The sequence below is a fragment of the Budorcas taxicolor genome, chromosome 11 (assembly GCF_023091745.1).
Source record: "Budorcas taxicolor isolate Tak-1 chromosome 11, Takin1.1, whole genome shotgun sequence".
Classification (NCBI taxonomy): Eukaryota; Metazoa; Chordata; class Mammalia; order Artiodactyla; family Bovidae; genus Budorcas; species Budorcas taxicolor.
This window is the reverse complement of record NC_068920.1, coordinates 9976729-9992489: the sequence shown is the minus strand read 5'-3', so window position 1 is coordinate 9992489 and position 15761 is coordinate 9976729. Positions and strand designations below refer to the sequence as shown.

The following is a 15761-nucleotide window of genomic DNA, read 5'->3' as shown; positions in this document are numbered from 1 at the left end:
AAACGAGTCAATCTAATCACACTAGGACCACAGCCTTGTCTAACTCAGTGAAACCAAGCCATGCCCACGGGGCAACCCTCAATGTTTACTACTCCAAAAATAAAACTAAGGCACTCACACCAGGGCTTTGCTGCTGGCATCTAGTGGGTAGAGGGGCAAGGACGGCCCTCCCACAGCAATGGATTCTCCGGCCAGAGGTGAGTACAGGGTCGCTGCTGACAGCCCCTGGCTTAGGCTTTAGGGCGGAGAAGGCACTAAGCTCTCTGAAGGTGAGGGTCGCTCAGTCCTGTCCGACTCTCTGTGACCCCATGGACTGCAGCCCGCCAGGCTCCTCTGTCCATGGGATTCTCCAGGCAAGGATACTCCAGTGGGCTGCCTTTTCCTTCTCCAGCAGGTCTTCCCCACCCAGGGATCGAACCTGGGTCTTCTCTGAGCCACCAGGGACTCCCCCAGCTCTCCCAGGTTTCCAAACTGAACCTGTCATGTTTCGGATGAGGTTGCTAATTTCCCTACTGCGGTCACCGGCGCCCTGTCCGCCCTCCAAGGCTGCGCTGGGCGGGCAGGCCAGGGTCCCACCGTGCTTGGTTCACACGGGCCTCTGTGCACCGGGAGAAGCGCGCCTGGCTTCGCGCAGAGACTCAAGCCCAGGTGCCCGAGCGGCGCCTCTCCGGACCAAGTATCAGCCCGTGCGCCCCGCGAAGACCCGGGGCTTGCCCACTGAAGGCCTCCTAGGACCGGACCTTCGCTCCTCCTGCGGCCCCGGGTAGCGGTCCCCGCACTGGGGCCGAACCGGACCCGCGGCTCACCTGGCGCCTGGCTTGCTCCTGCTGTTCGGCTCCGCCCCAACCATGCGGCACCGCCCTCCGGTCCAGTTCGGTCCGGTCCGGCCGGGCCCGGCCCTCCCCCTCTGCTCAGCCCCTCATGCTCGACCCCGGCCCTCCAGCTCGACCCCGGCCCTCCAGCTCGACCCCGGCCCTCCAGCTCGACCTGGGCCCTTCTGTCCGGCCCGGCCCCGCCCTCCGGCCCGGCCCCGCCCCCGGCCCGAATCGCCCCGCCCCTCCTGTTCGAGCCCCGCTATCCTGTGCTGCCCGCCCCGCCCCTTCCCGTCTGCCCCGCCCCTGCCGCTTGGCCCGGTGCCTCCCGCTCGGCCCCACCCCTCCCTTCGTCCCGCTCTCCGTTCCGGCCCTCCCCGCCCCTCCCCTCGGCCACGCCCCTCCCTCTAGGCCACGCCTCTCCCGCTCCGCCTTGCCCTCCGGACCGGCCGGCCCCGCCCCTCCCGCTCGGCTCCGCCCCTCCCGGCTGGTCCCTCTCTCCGGTCCAGCCGGCTGCGGCCCGGCCCGCCCCTCTCGGCGGGGTATTTACGCCCGGCGCCTCCGTCCCCGCCCAGCCCGCTCCGGCCGCGCTCAGGTACGTTTCGGGATGCTGGGGCCGCGGAACCGGCCTGCGGGCGAGGCGGGCGGCGGGCGGCTGCGGGGGCGCGTGCCGGGCTGGGTTTTGTTTAGGATCAGGCGGCCGCGGCGGACGTGGCGACCCGGTGAGTGTGACGGCGCCGCCGTCCGGGACCGGGCACCGGAGGAGCCGCATGGGGGCGGCGCCCAGCCTTCCCGGGCCCCGCGTGCCCAGGTACCCTCGGCGAGCTCCGGGTTCTGCTGGGACTGGTCAGACTGTATGCTTCCCCGCTGGTGTGCTTTAGGGCCGGGCGGAGAGGGCCTGTGAAAAGTAACCCTTGGATTGAGGTCCCCGTGAACAGGAGGGGCTGTCGTTATAAGTGTTCTGGGGCATGGTGTGTCCAGGATTCCCCTGCACCCTCAGCGTTATACCACCCCAGAGAAAGGCCATGGTTTCAGTCATATTGGCCGTGTAAACTAAGTATTTGGAACCACATGAGGCCAGTTCCAGTCCTAAGTGTTGTATTGCAGCGCGGCTTCTGGCCTGATCACTCCAGCCAGTACAGTAGAGAGAAACAAGCGTAAATGGAGCCACTGTTCTTTCCTGCTTGCACTAAGAGCGTGCTACACACACAAAGGGCTTGCTGTCAGACCCCGGGAAGCCCACACACCTCGCCCACCAAGCTTTCTGGACACGAGAAGAAGGAAAAGCATGTGCAGTTCTATTCACCATTTATTGAACACCGACTGTGGGCCAGGCATCACTTGACGTAACCCCCTCAGTAAACCTATAGAGTAGAAAGAACCATCCGGATTACACACTAGATAACACATACACACACACACACAGACCAGGCGGGGACAGCGCAGGAGCCGAGTCCCCAGTAAACCAGACTCTATGGGGATTAAGGCTCCCTCGATCCACCCCGGGCTTCCCTAGTGGCGTTAGTGGTGAAGAACCCGCCCGCCAGTGCAGGAGACATAAAAGACATGGGTTTGAACCCTGGGTCAGGAAGGACCCCTGGAGGAGGTCGTGGCAACCCACTGCAGTATTCTTTCCTGGAGAGTCCCGTGGACAGAGGAGCCTGGTGGGCTTTAGGCCACGGGGTCATCAAAGAGTCGGACAGGACTTAGTGGCTAAACAGCAACAGCTGTTCTTAGTTACACTGGAAACACTGGGGCACCACTTTGTAGCATCATTTGCCCAGAGTGAGAAGAAATTGCGGTCTTACTTTGTCCCTATTGGAAATGATGGTTCTCGAACTGTTCAAGTTTCTATTTGAAAAAGGAGGTTTTAGTTGTCTGTCCTCCCCTCTCTCTCTCTGTCTCGTATTTGGGGAGGGGGCGCTGCCACAGGGATGAGGGGTGGACTGCAGGGCCATGACCTGCTGCTCAGCTCTCACTCTGCTCCTTGGAGCCCAGCAGAGCTAAGCTGCTGCTTTACTCGGCTCTTTCGGGAGCTGCGTTGGCTCCATTCTTGCCCGTGGTGGACCACTTCCTTGATTCTGGCTGCTCTGCAGGTCAGCCGCCACAGAGTTTGCTAATTAGGCTCATTTTGTGTTGTTTCTGATAGCTTTCCTGTGCCTTGTTCCTGAGTTGAGTCTGCAGGGCCTGAACTATCAGAGCAATTCCCACCAGTGCTGAGGACCAGGACCCTCCCGAGTCCCTGCCCGGGGGGCTCGGTGCCGCCTCTGGTGTTCTGTGTCATTGCCCCGGGCAGTGCGCGAAGCGGCGCTTCCTGTTTGATTTCGTGGCCTGCATCAGCGTGGGCTGTTCTCTTTTCTCACTATTGATGTATTTTCTGCGGTCAGAGTATCCTGAACAAACCTCTGGGCCTCACCTCTTCATTCCCTCCTTTTCAGTTTAGTGGTTTTACAGGGAGTGGGTATGCTCTCACCTTGAATGACCATGAGCAACTGTTGTCAGTGCAGAAAAAGAACTATTACCGGCCTCGCTGTGGCCTTTGCTTTTCTGTGTATTAGTGTTAAGCTATTGGATACTAAGGCCTGTCCTGGGGGCTCAGTGGAAAGAATCCTTCTGCAAGACAGGAGCCTCGGGTTCATCCCTGGGTCGGAAAGATCCCCTGGAGGAGGAAATGGCAACCCACTCCAGTTTCTTGCCTGGAAAATCCATGGACAGAGGGGCCAGGTAGGCTGTAGTCCACGAAGTCACAAAACAGTCAGACATGACTCAGCTACTGAGCAAGAAACTGGATATTAAAGGTGGAAGAGAATGTGTGTAGGGATAGTGTTTCTTCTCCTCTACGTTCTTCCTGGCTGGTCGAATAATTAAATGGACCTCAGACAAATCGATAGCAGAAAACCAAGCCCACTGAATTTTGTGCGAACCTCGAAGATACGAGGCTCAAGAAGTGACCAGGCAGGCAGCTTTGTGTGTGTGAAGATTTGACAGACAAGGGGGTTTGCCTGGGGCAGCAAGGTCGTGAAGTAACAGGTTTGCTGGTCTCCTGAACAGCCTTTTCAGCCTTTTGTTCCCCTCTTAGGCTGGCTGTTAAGATGTCTCTCTACCTTCTGGTACAGGGAGGGTATTTCTACATGGAGATTTATTTTCAGCTCCAGGGGAAACAGAAGAAGAGTATGCTTTTTGCACCAGCTGTTTCTCAAGTCTCTTTCAGTTCAGTTCAGTCGCTCAGTCGTGTCCGACTCTTTGCGACCCCGTGAATCGCAGCACGCCAGGCCTCGCTGTCCATCACCAACTCCCGGAGTTCACTCAGACTCAGGTCCATCGAGTCTGTGATGCCATCTAGCCATCTCATCCTCTGTCGTCCCCTTCTCCTGCCCCCAATCCCTCCCAGCATCAGAGTCTTTTCCAATGAGTCAACTCTTCGCATGAGGTGGCCAAAGTACTGGAGTTACACTTCAGCCTCACTCCTTCCAAAGAAATCCCAGGGCTGATCTCCTTCAGAATGGACTGGTTGGATCTCCTTGCAGTCCAAGGCACTCTCAAGAGTCTTCTCCAACAACACAGTTCAAAAGCATCAATTCTTTGGTGCTCAGCCTTCTTCACAGTCCAACTCTCACATCCATACAGGACCACTGGAAAAACCATAGCCTTGGATAGACGGACCTTTGTTGGCAAAGTAATGTCTCTGCTTTTGAATATGCTATCTAGGTTGGTCATAACTTTCCTTCCAAGGAGTAAGCGTCTTTTAATTTCATGGCTGCAATCACCATCTGCAGTGATTTTGGAGCCCCCCAAATAAAGTCTGACACTGTTTCCACTGTTTCCCCATCTATTTGCCATGAAGTGATGGGACTGGATGCCATGATCTTCGTTTTCTGAATGTTGAGCTTTTAAGCCAACTTTTTCGCTCTCCTCTTTCACTTTCATCAAGAGGCTTTTTAGTTCCTCTTCACCTTCTGCCATAAGGGTGGTGTCATCTGCATATCTGAGGTTATTGATATTTCTCCCGGCAATCTTGATTCCAGCCTGTGCTTCTTCCAGCCCAGCGTTTCTCATGATGTACTCTGCATAGAAGTTAAATAAGCAAGGTGACAATATACAGCCTTGACGTCCTCGTTTTCCTATTTGGAACCAGTCTGTTGTTCCATGTCCAGTTCTAATTGTTGCTTCCTGACCTGCATACAGGTTTCTCAAGAGGCAGGTTAGGTGGTCTGGTATTCCCATCTCTTTCAGAATTTCCCACAGTTTATTGTGATCCACACACTCAAAGGCTTTGGCATAGTGTCTTTACTTTAGAGCAATCAGTGTGCTGCAGTGCAGGGTTTTGGGTGAGCTGTCCTGCACGCCAGCAAGAGCACACATTACCCTGTGCGCCCCCGTCCTCATGCAGGGAGCAGAAATCAGGGAGCTGACGCAGGGGCTGGAGCGGGGTGGCCAGCCTGCAGCCCTGCGGCTTCAGGCACTTTCCTCGGGCTCACCTGCTCTGTCTCCCCCAGGTCGGTGTCAGGCTCAGCTGTCATCCCTTCCCACCATGCACAGAAAGGTGCTGAACCCTGTGCACCCCAGCCCATTCCCACAGTGTCCTGTTCTAGTCCAAACACCCTCCGAGGCAGGGCCCTGGAGGTGGACGTGGGTGCGTCCCAAGGCCCTTGTCCAAAGCAGGATCAGCAGGGCCTGGGCCTGGGGCAGCAGGGGAAACCCCGAGGAAACCGCGTTTTGTGCGAGTACCTGCTTGCTGGTCGAAGTAGCGCGTCAGTGCTAACAACGGTTAAGAGCAGAGTGAGACATGGTCGACCTGTGGCCTGAATTTGCGTGACACTGATTTTAAATCCGTCCTTTCAGCCTCGCCACCATGGATGCGCTGTCAGCAAACGGCACCTTTGCCTTGACCCTTCTGAAAAAGCTGGGTGCGGACAACTCGAAAAATGTGTTTATCTCACCCCTAAGCATCTCCTCTGCCCTGGCCATGGTCCTCATGGGGGCCAGGGGCAACACCGCAGCACAGATGTGCGAGGTACGTTCGGGAAGCCGGTTGTGGGCGGCGGCTGATGCTCTTTCTTTGGTCGGTGAGCCGGTGTCCGCGATCCGAATCCCAAAGACCTTGCTCGACAGCCAGGCCTACTCCCCTGTCTGCCCCTCCCTGGGCGCCCCCTCCAGTGTCTGTCTGGCGTGTGGCCTGGGGCTCCTGACAGCGCAGCACCCGATTCCAGCAGGACAGGCTTGAACGAGCAAGCGTTCATCGAACCTCTGCTCAGACCTGCTGCGCAAGGCCGTGCTGGCCAAGGCCCTTCCTGCCAAGACGCCCAGAGCCAGCCTGGGCTGGCTGCACAGGGTGTGGACGTCAGCTCCTGGGCCACAGTGGTGGCGGGGCGCTGATGTCTGGCCCCTGGGGGTCACAGTCTTCCCGCATGTGGGGTGCCCTTACCCTTCCCAAGGTCCTGGGGTCCAGAGGGCCTCCAGGTGTAACAGAGTCCTGATCGCGCCCTCGAGCCGGGGCCGTGAGTTTGACCTCTGCCCTAAGGCCATCACTTTCAGGGTCCTGTGCCAGCTGGAGAGGCTGGGAGTGAGGAACACGTGCCCCTCCACCCAGCAAGTGTCAGGACGCAAATACGCGGGTGCTCCTGCTCAGTCATCTCTGACTGTTTGCTTCCCCGTGGACGGCAGCCCTCCAGGCTCCTCTGTCCATGGGGTTCTCCAGAAAGAACGCTGGCGTGGGTTGCCATGTCCTCCTCCAGGGGATCTTCCCAACCCAGGGACGGAACCCGCGAGTCTTGTCTCCTGCCCCGGCAGGTGGATCCTTTCCCACTGCGCCACCTGGGAGACGCACGTATTCCCTTTAAGTCCTGCTGAAAAGGGAGCAGTCCCCTCTTGAGCTCGGCACTGTCTCCCCTCCCGCTCTCCCAGGCTCTGAAGGGGCCGCCCTCTCTCTGGGCACCTCCTGTGCAGATTCCGATTCCAGGGGGAGGGCCGGCCTTCCCGCCCTGCACGGGCCTCTCTCCAGGGCTCCCACCCGACCTCCTCTCCTCCAGCAGTGGTGCCCCCGGCCCTCCGGCCTCGGCCGGCCGCTGGGTGCAAAGCCCGTGCCCAGGCTTTAGCTATGTGTTACTGTGGAACCACACCTTCAGCTGTCTGGACCTTCTCTCTGTGGCTCCCGAACAGACCGCCCACGACCAGGAATGACCGGGACCGTGCCTGGGACTCTGCGGCCTGGCTGCACGGTGCCCGCTGGGCTCCTCCTGGTCCAGGAGCGGCCCTGATCCGCTAGGCACTCTCCTCCATGTGTCCGCTCTGCCGCGTTGTCATGAGGCCGCAGCAGGATGGCTGGGCGTTTCTGCACCCTGGCAACAGGGGCAAGACAGCGAACGTGGAGGTGCCAGGCCTCTACGAAGGCCTGGGCCCGGAAGAGCCACTTCTCCTGTCTCCCGCTGGTTGGAGCCCATCCCGAGGGCAGTCCAGACCCGAAGACGTGGCCTGTTTGTGCAGAGACGGGAGGCCTGTCCGCGGTCCTATCTGAAGGCAGACCGCGAGCACAGGGCCCTGGACTCGCCCAGGGGCATTTCTTCGCCCGCCGTCGCGGCCTGAGCCCGAGTGGGAGACAGGCTGGGGGGCTTCCCAGAGCCACTGTGCCTTTATTTGCATGAGTCTTGTTTCAAGCTGCGGTGAGGATCAGTGCAGTGCTTAGGTGACTTCAGTGTTGTGTCCATTTCCTGTAGTCAGGGCGTACTGCAGTGGAGGGTTTTATCTGTTTTTGATTTCAGACGCTTTCTCTAAGCAAGTGCAGAGGTGAAGATCATGATGTCCACCAGGCTTTCGAGAGGCTTCTCAGTGAAGTTAATAGGACCGGCACACAGTACTTGCTCAGAACCGCCAACAGGCTTTTTGGAGAGAAGACTTACGATTTCCTCTTGGTAAGTCATACTCCCGATTGCCCGAAGCAGATAGAGACCGAAGTCCTGTGTAGACGGGAGGCGGACCTTGTGGTGCAGAGAGGCCTTGTGGGCTGAGACCCACACGGTGGACAGGGTGTGGGACCCCAGTCATGACCTCACGCTTCCTGAAACCGTTCGGTCATTGCTTGTAAGAGGAGCCCTGTAACAGCCTTCTTCACATGTTCCTGAAGCTTCGATGAGTTGATTGTCAGAGAACTAACAGACCATACCACACTTGCAGGTGAGTTGGCCCAAACAGGGGAGTGATCGAATAGAATATTTCTGATGTTGTTTTTCACACGTTGGAAGTTTTTGTGCATTGTGAGACTTGTTCAATTGTTTTATACATGTCAATAGTTCTGTCTTTTTTACTCTGGTTCTATTTAATTAGAGTGCTTCCATGGTTTTCAATTTTTTTCATACCCACCTCAAGTCATCTGTTAGTGTGTTCTTATTATGTAAAAACGCAGACAAGGCCAGAGTCCTCCCACACTCGTCCCCGCCCTGCCCCCACGCCCCATATCAGGGCTTGGGCCCTGTACACAGAGAAAGTCTTTGCATCTTACTACCTTTGTGCCTGTTGTGGTTCAGTCGCTGAGTTGTGTCCGACTCTTTCTGAGCCCGTGGGCTGCAGCAGGCCAGGCTCCTCTGTCCTCTCTACGTCCCAGAGTTTGCCCACAGTCATGTCCATTGAGTTGATGATCTATTCAACCCCTCATCCTCTGTCGGCCCCTTCTCCTTGACCTTCTATCTTTCCAGCATCAGGGTCTTTTCCGACGTGTCGGCTCTTCGTATCTGGTGGCCACAGTGACGGAGCTTCAGGCTCAGCAGCAGTGTGTGTCCGCCTCACCCTTTCTCAAGGTGGTGGGCAGTATGCTCAGGAGTGGCTGTACTGAGACGCAGCCACCAGCCCCTGGGTGGGCGTGGGGTGGGGCCCAGCCTGGATGGAGCCGGCAGGGACCGTGTGTGTATGGTTCTGTCCTGTGTGTGTGTGCTACTCAGATGGATTTTAGAAGGAAGGGAGAGAGGGAGGCTCTCAGATCTCAGTGAATTCTGCTTCATTCACGCCCCGTTGGCTTCAGCCCTTCCGTCACCCTCAGGAAGGGTAGCGGGTGGGCACGTCCACCCTCTGCTCAGCGCTCCATGTGCTGAGCCTTTAACATTCTGATTGTTCGTGAGACTGAGCAGCTTTGCTTGTGGATGAAACATTTGGATCTTTTCTGAAAATTGCCTATTTATGTGTTCTTTGTGTAGTTTTACTTTTGGGATTTATGTTTTTTTTTTAACTGAGTTCGTTGTATGTTTAGGATAGCATATTCTGTTATATGATTTTTTTCATTATTTTTCACACTTGTTTCAGACTAAATTAACTGTTTTAAAACAGGTGGTGTAAAGTGAAGGTAGTCAGCATGAGGTCAGATATTTGTAAGGTTTGTACGGCTTGGTATGAATTTTTTTTACCACCTGGTTCACTTGTTTTGATCCGTCTCAGCTGCATGCTAGTTTATTGTCAGATTTTTTTTCAGTTCTCCCAGTTTATTGCTACCAACCCATCCCCCTCCCCCCTCCTGCCTGCGTGCTCAGGCATGTAAGCCCGTGGACTGCAGCCGGCCAGGCTCCTCTGCCCGTGGACTGTCCCGGCAAGAACCCTGGGGTGGGCTGCCGGTTCCTTCTCCTGGTACTGGCATGTTTGTGTAACCCCTAGATATTCAAAAAAGAAAGACTCCCAATAAACACAAAGAATTGGCTCACTTTCCTTCAGTCCCTTTCTTTTCTAGAGGATAGTGAAGAAAAGCATTGATGTTTAAAATGTTATTTTGATATGGGCTATAGAATAAAACATTCAAAATAATTGTCAGTTATTTCACAGTGATCGAGTATTCCAAGGATCCAATACCAATCACAGTGTATAATTAGATATTGCTTTAGTTTGCTTTTTGACTGGTCATTACTAAATAAGCAGTAATTTAAGAAGCAGGCCCTTGTTTTCAGATGTGTTTAAAAGCTGTTGAAATCACCAAGGGTATGAGGAGGTATCGACTTGGAGGTGACCACTTTGCTTCCAGACTATTTTCTTAGATTGAGACACTGACGTCTTTTTCAAAAGCCCCGATTAAGAGTGGAGCAGTAGGTTGGCAGAGCCTGAATGATGTGAGGGTTCTATGCAATGAGGCACCCGGACCACGAGATGCAGGGTCCACGGTGTGGGGAGAACTCAGCCACGTGACATCGGACAGAGCCAATTCTCCTGGTCCTCAGAGCACCTCTGAGACGTAGCTACCACTGCGTCCTTGCTTCCAGGGGGCAAGGAACCAGAGAGACGCAGCGGCCTTTCCAGGGTCACACAGGAGGGAGGCCCGGAACGCGTGCTGGCGGCAGTGTGGCCACATTGCCCTGAATGGCTGTGTTGTTCTTGTTTAGTCGCTCAGTTGTGTCTGACTCTTTGCGACCCCAGGGACTGTAGCCCACCAGGCTCCTCTGTCCATGGGATTGTCCAGGCAAGGATACTGGAGCGGGTTACCATTTCCTTCTCCAGGGATCTTCCCACAAAGAGATCAAACCCTCATCTCCAACATTTGCAGGCAGATTTTTTGCACTGTGCCACCTGGGAAGCCTGAGCTTTACTCAGTTATTTATTCAGTGTAGCTGAAAACTGAGACACGGATTGAACGTTAATTGCACACATTCGTTTGTACATTGCACAAGTAACCTTCAAATGATCTGTGTCAAGGTTATGCGTGGTGAAGAAGTCAGCTGTTGGCGTTGTCTGTTTCTGTAGCCATGTGATTCTGTCATTCCATCTCTCCTAGTCTTTCAAATATGCCTGCCGCGTGTTCTACCAAGCAGAGATGGAAGAGCTGGACTTTTTCAGCGCTACGGAGGATTCCAGGAAGCACATAAACACCTGGGTAGCCGAAAAGACAGAAGGTGAGGACGTGTCACTACTTCTGTTTTCACAGTATTTGAATCGGTCTTATTTTCCATCAGTTCCTTCTCAAGACCATCGAATGTAAACAGAAATGGCTTTTTCTCTAGAGAACTGGAAACTTTCAAATCCACTTCTGAAATTTAATCAGCAATCAATTTCTCTAGCTTTCCCCCTCCTCATCAATATTCGGTGCACCTCTTCCAGAGCAATCACACTTTGACTTTTGGCTGTTGCAGTTAATGTTCCTATAGTCTGCCTTTTCACAAAGGGTGGAAGGAAGACTCTGGATGCGGTGCCACCTCCCTGCCTGTCCAGTAGAGCACGTGCTCTGCGGGTCGCTGAGCATCACTGCAGGACACGCGGTCAGGCCCTGGGCCACCTGCGCTTCTTCATTTCTGTGCTCTCCACACTGGCTTCGACCTCTCCCCTTCAGGAGCCTCCCCTCACGCTGTAGTCCGAACATTCCTTTTTCTGAAACTGTGAATGATTCTGCCCTTATTATTTGTTCATTTTATGTGTTTTATGCAACTCACGGTATCTTTGTGAGCAGAGACTTGAAGGTTTTTGTCCCTGATTTTGCTTTCAGGCCAGGCTCCCTGCATGGGTTTCCCTGGTGGCTCAGATGGCAAAGAATACTTGCCAAAGCAGGATAGGCGGGTTGGATCCCTGGGTCAGAAAGATGCCCTAGAGGAGGAAATGGCAACCTGCTCCCGTATTCTTGCCTCGGGAACCCCATGGATGCAGGAGCCTGGTGGGCTACAGTCCACGGGGTCACAAAGAGTGGGACCCAACTTATCGAGTAAACAGACAGCTCGCTGCACGTGGTTGTCTGGGGGACAGTGAACCCTCTGGTCTGTGCACTGACTCCTCCAGGGGACGGGCCAGTAACTACCCTGCCCAGCACCTCACCAGGAAACCCTGTTAGCTAACTGGTCCTTTAAATCTTCCGTGCAGGTAAAATTAGAGACTTACTCCCTGAAAATTCACTTAACCCCATGACACGTCTGGTTCTCGTGAATGCCATCTACTTCAAAGGAAACTGGGATGAACAGTTTAACAAAGAGTTCACGCAGGAAAAGCCATTCAGAGTCAGCAAGGTGAACAAGAATGTTTCATAAAGCGAAGGAGGTTTTGGAAACAGTCCCTGGGGTCCCCTTGCTTTATGGATCGTGCCAGGAGGCTGACCTTCAGGAACGTGAGCCTCTTGTGGCCTTGGCGGCCCAGATGTGGATCCGGGCAAACCCTGGCTTCCTCTCCCCCTGCTCCTCCTCTGCTGTGTCATCAGGGGTGGTCTGTGCGGCGGGTGTACTGTCTTGTATTACGCATCCCACAGGGCAGCTCGCAGGTCTCTGGGCCTGCTAGAGCCCCTGAGACCCAGTTTAAACTCCAGACCGTGGCTGTGACGCTCATGGGCCTGGATCCTACCATCTGACCCCTCCCGTCAGGAGCTACCTACACAGACGCCTTTCTCTGCAGGGCGTCCAGGAGCCTCCCTAGCGGTCTCCACGGCCCAGGTTCCTGGTTCCTGTGTCCCTCCTCTGACTCTCACAGACCCGTGGCTTCTCACAGTGGCTCTGATCCCCCAGAGCCCCTCGGCCCGTGTGCAGGACCCGGGAGGTTACTTGGAAGTTTTCCTGAGGACGGTGGCTGGGCTGAGAGTGGCGGGGGTAGGAAGCACAAGTGAGATTGCCTTGTGGTTTTCTGATCCTTGTATCTATTTACTCGGCTGTGCGGGGCTCCTTGCCGCTCAGCCTTTCCTGCCGCTGCCGAGGCGGAGGCCCTCTGGGCTCGGGGCTCGGGCTTCTCCTGCTGGTGCTTCTCCTGGTGCGGAGCTCGGGCTCCGGGCCCATGACTGCAGGAGCTGCGTCTCCCGGGCTCTCAGCCCATGCTCAGTGTTGTGGCCCGTGGGCTTAGAAGCCCCTGGGCTGTGGGGTCTTCCCAGACCAGGACTGGAGCCTGTGTGTCCTGCATTGGAAGGCGGATTATTTGCCCCTGAGCCACCAGGCAGCCCTGTTGTCTTTAAAACCAGAGCCCACATGGTTGTTCATGGTCAGCTGTGGGCGGGAAGGCCAGGCGCCCAGGACACGGCAGGGTTTGACGGCGGGATGAGTGGTGTCGCCATGAGCAGAGGTGGGAACGTACAGATGGAGCAGGCGGAGGGGACACGAGCCGCCAGTGTGCGAGCCGAGCTGGAGGCTCCTTTGTGTCCAGATGAGGATGTCAGGCCGGCAGGGGCCGGGGGCGAGGTCCTGCCGGGCATGTCCGAATGGAGCCCTCCTGGGTCAGCAGGAGAACAGCAGCCTGCGGCCTGAGCACCTGGAACCAGGGGTGGGCGCTGGAGCCGTGCAGACGAGCTGACGAGGCGGAGCTGCGGGGGGTCTGGAGACAAGACAGAGTGTGTGGGCGCAGGGTGCCGGCTCTGATGACTCGCCCCGCGTGTCCACGGGTCTTGTTTCAAGTTAACGTTTATCCATTTCCTTTATAGAACGTGGAGAAACCTGTGCAAATGATGTTCAAGAAGTCCACCTGTAAAATAACCTACATTAGAGTAATAAGCACCCAGATTCTGGTGCTTCCCTACGTCAGCCAAGAGCTGAACATGGTCATCCTGCTGCCCAGTGAAAGAACTGACTTGAAAAGGGTAACCAGGCAGCCGTGGCCTGGGGCTCGGGTCTGGTCCGCATCCCTGCTGAGCACTGGGCTCCGGGAACTCGTGTGCAGCCGGCAGGCCGCCCCTGGGTCGCAGTGCACGTTGTGCGGGTCACAGCGGACTATTCTGGGGCAGCGCTGCTGCAGACCCTGAGATCTTCTACCTTCTCCTCCAGGTGGAAAAGGCCCTGACCTACGAGAAATTCGTCGCGTGGACGAAGCCGGCTCTCATGGAAGAGAAGGAGGTGGACGTGTTTCTTCCCCGGTTCACTCTGGAGGAGAGTTACGATATGGAAGAGTTACTCCAAGAACTGGGCATGACCGACGCCTTCAAAGAGGCCGGGGCCGACTTCAGCGGGATGTCGTCCCGGCAAGGCCTGCACCTGTCCAAGGTCGTGCACAAGTCCTTCGTGGAGGTCACCGAGGAGGGCACGGAGGCCGCGGCTGCCACAGGGGCGGTGGTCATGACGCGCTCCCTCAGCGCTGGGCCCCAGTTCTGTGCCGACCGCCCCTTCCTCTTCTTCATCCAGCACGGCAACACCGGGGCCATCCTGTTCTGCGGCCGCTTCTGCTCGCCGTGACAAGGTGTGGGGGCCCCCCCGGTGCTCCTCACGGCTCTTCCCAATCTCTGCAAAGAGCCTGGAACCCCAAGTGACCTTAGCAAAAGTCCACAAATAAAAGGCTGCTTTGGACCGCCTATGTGTGTGTGTCTGCGTGTGTGTGTGTGTATCTGTGTGTGTGTATCTTTGTGTCTGTGTGTGTGTCTGTGTGTATCTCTGTGTCTGTGTGTGTGTCTGTATCTTTGTGTGTGTGTGTCTCTGTGTGTCTCTGTGTGTCTGTGTGCCTGTGTGTGTGTCTGTGTCTTTGTATGTCTGTGTGTATCTGTGTGTCTCTGTGTGTCTGTGTGCCTGTGTGTGTGTCTGTGTCTTTGTGTGTCTGTGTGTATCTGTGTGTCTCTGTGTGTCTGTATGTGTGTCTGTGTGTGCCTGTGTGTGTGTCTCTCTGTATGTCTGTGTATCTGTGTGTGTGTGTCTGTGTGTGTCTGTGTGTCTCTGTGTGTCTGTGTCGTGTGTGTGTGTTTGTATGTGTGTGTGTGTGCACCTGTGTGTGTGTGTCTGTATGTCTGTGTCTGTGTCTCTGTGTGTGTGTGTCTCTGTGTGTCTGTGTTTGTGTGTGTGTGTGTCTCTGTGTGTGTGTTTTCGTGTCCCATGCCTTCTCGGAGCTGCAGCTGCCATTGGAGACGGGCGCTCGGTGGTCCTGCCGGTGGGGAGCACTGGCTCATGCTCTCTGGGTCCTCCCTCCGCCCGCCCCGTCCAGGTCCTCGGGGAGCGCGCTCTGCTCCGGGCCTGGAAGGATGAGCGGGGCTTCCCTGTCTCCTCCGCTCAGTGGCCCTGCTCCTAAGACCAGAGCGAAGCAGAGGCTACGGCAGCCACGGGGAGGGGGAGCGGGCCTCAGAGATCCCTGAATGTGAGCCCTCCAGAAACCAGGAGAAGAGGGGAGGGCCGTGGACCCAGACTGGGAGAAGTCCATCCCCGAGCCACTGTGTCTGCATTGGAGGGTCTGTGGTCAGAGGCCTGTTCAAGTGCTTGACCGTCCACTCTCTGAGCATGTTCAGTTGCCCCCGGGGTCAGAGATGAGCAGACAGGTCCTGTTCACGAGGTGGGGGCTTTCAGACCACGTCATGGATGCACGCCGGGTGACATTCCATCCTGCCGCTGGTTCTGAGGGAGAAAGAGGTGGCTACGGTTTCAACCAGTCCATCCTAAAGGAAATCAGTCCTGAAGGTTCAGTGGAAGGACTGATGCTAAACGTGAAACTGCAATACTTTGGCCCCTGATGCGAAGAGCTGACTCACTTGAAAAGACCCTGATGCTGGGAAAGATTGGAGTCGGGAGGAGGAGGGGATGACAGAGGATAAGATGGTTGGATGCCATCACCGACTTGATGGACATGAGTTTGAACTCCGGGAGTTGGTGATGGACAGGGAGGCCTGGCGTGCTATAGGCCATGGATCGCAAAGAGTTGGACACAAATGAGCGACTACACTGCACGAAGCTTTCTGCAGCCGCCAGTGTTCCCTGCTGAGATGTGGGGCCCGCGCCCAGCCGATGCTGAGGTTCGGGTGGAGAGCGGTGCGGGGTCCACTGGCCTCCCTGTGGCGTCATCAGGAGCTGGGCTCCCTCTAACCTGATGGTGTGACCCACATTCTCAGCCTGTCTCTAGTCCGCTGTCTCTGCTGTGCCCAAGTCAGCACCTGAGCCGTGAGGAGAGACAGGCTGCAGAGACGCTGCCCTTGGGAGCGGGCAGTGGGGCCAGTGGCGTCAGCGCCCACCTCCCCCCAGCCTGTGCCCACTGTCGCCTGAAGTGAGCTGTCCGTCCAGCCAGGATCCGAGGCGTCTCTCCTTCGTCCCCATCAGGCCACAGGTCAGCAGTGACCTGTGA

General features: G+C 56.2%; 1 protein-coding gene across 1 annotated transcript; it reads left to right on the top strand.

Moving 5' to 3' along the window:
* The first annotated feature begins 1310 nt into the window (after positions 1-1310).
* Positions 1311-13952, top strand: LOC128056906 (serpin B6-like). Its single transcript, XM_052649732.1, has 7 exons — positions 1311-1407; positions 5655-5826; positions 7571-7720; positions 10552-10669; positions 11625-11767; positions 13156-13311; positions 13496-13952. The coding sequence occupies exons 2-7, from the start codon at positions 5665-5667 to the stop codon at positions 13898-13900; spliced, it is 1134 nt and encodes a 377-aa protein (XP_052505692.1). The 5' UTR covers positions 1311-1407; positions 5655-5664; the 3' UTR covers positions 13901-13952.
* Positions 13953-15761: the final 1809 nt, after the last annotated feature.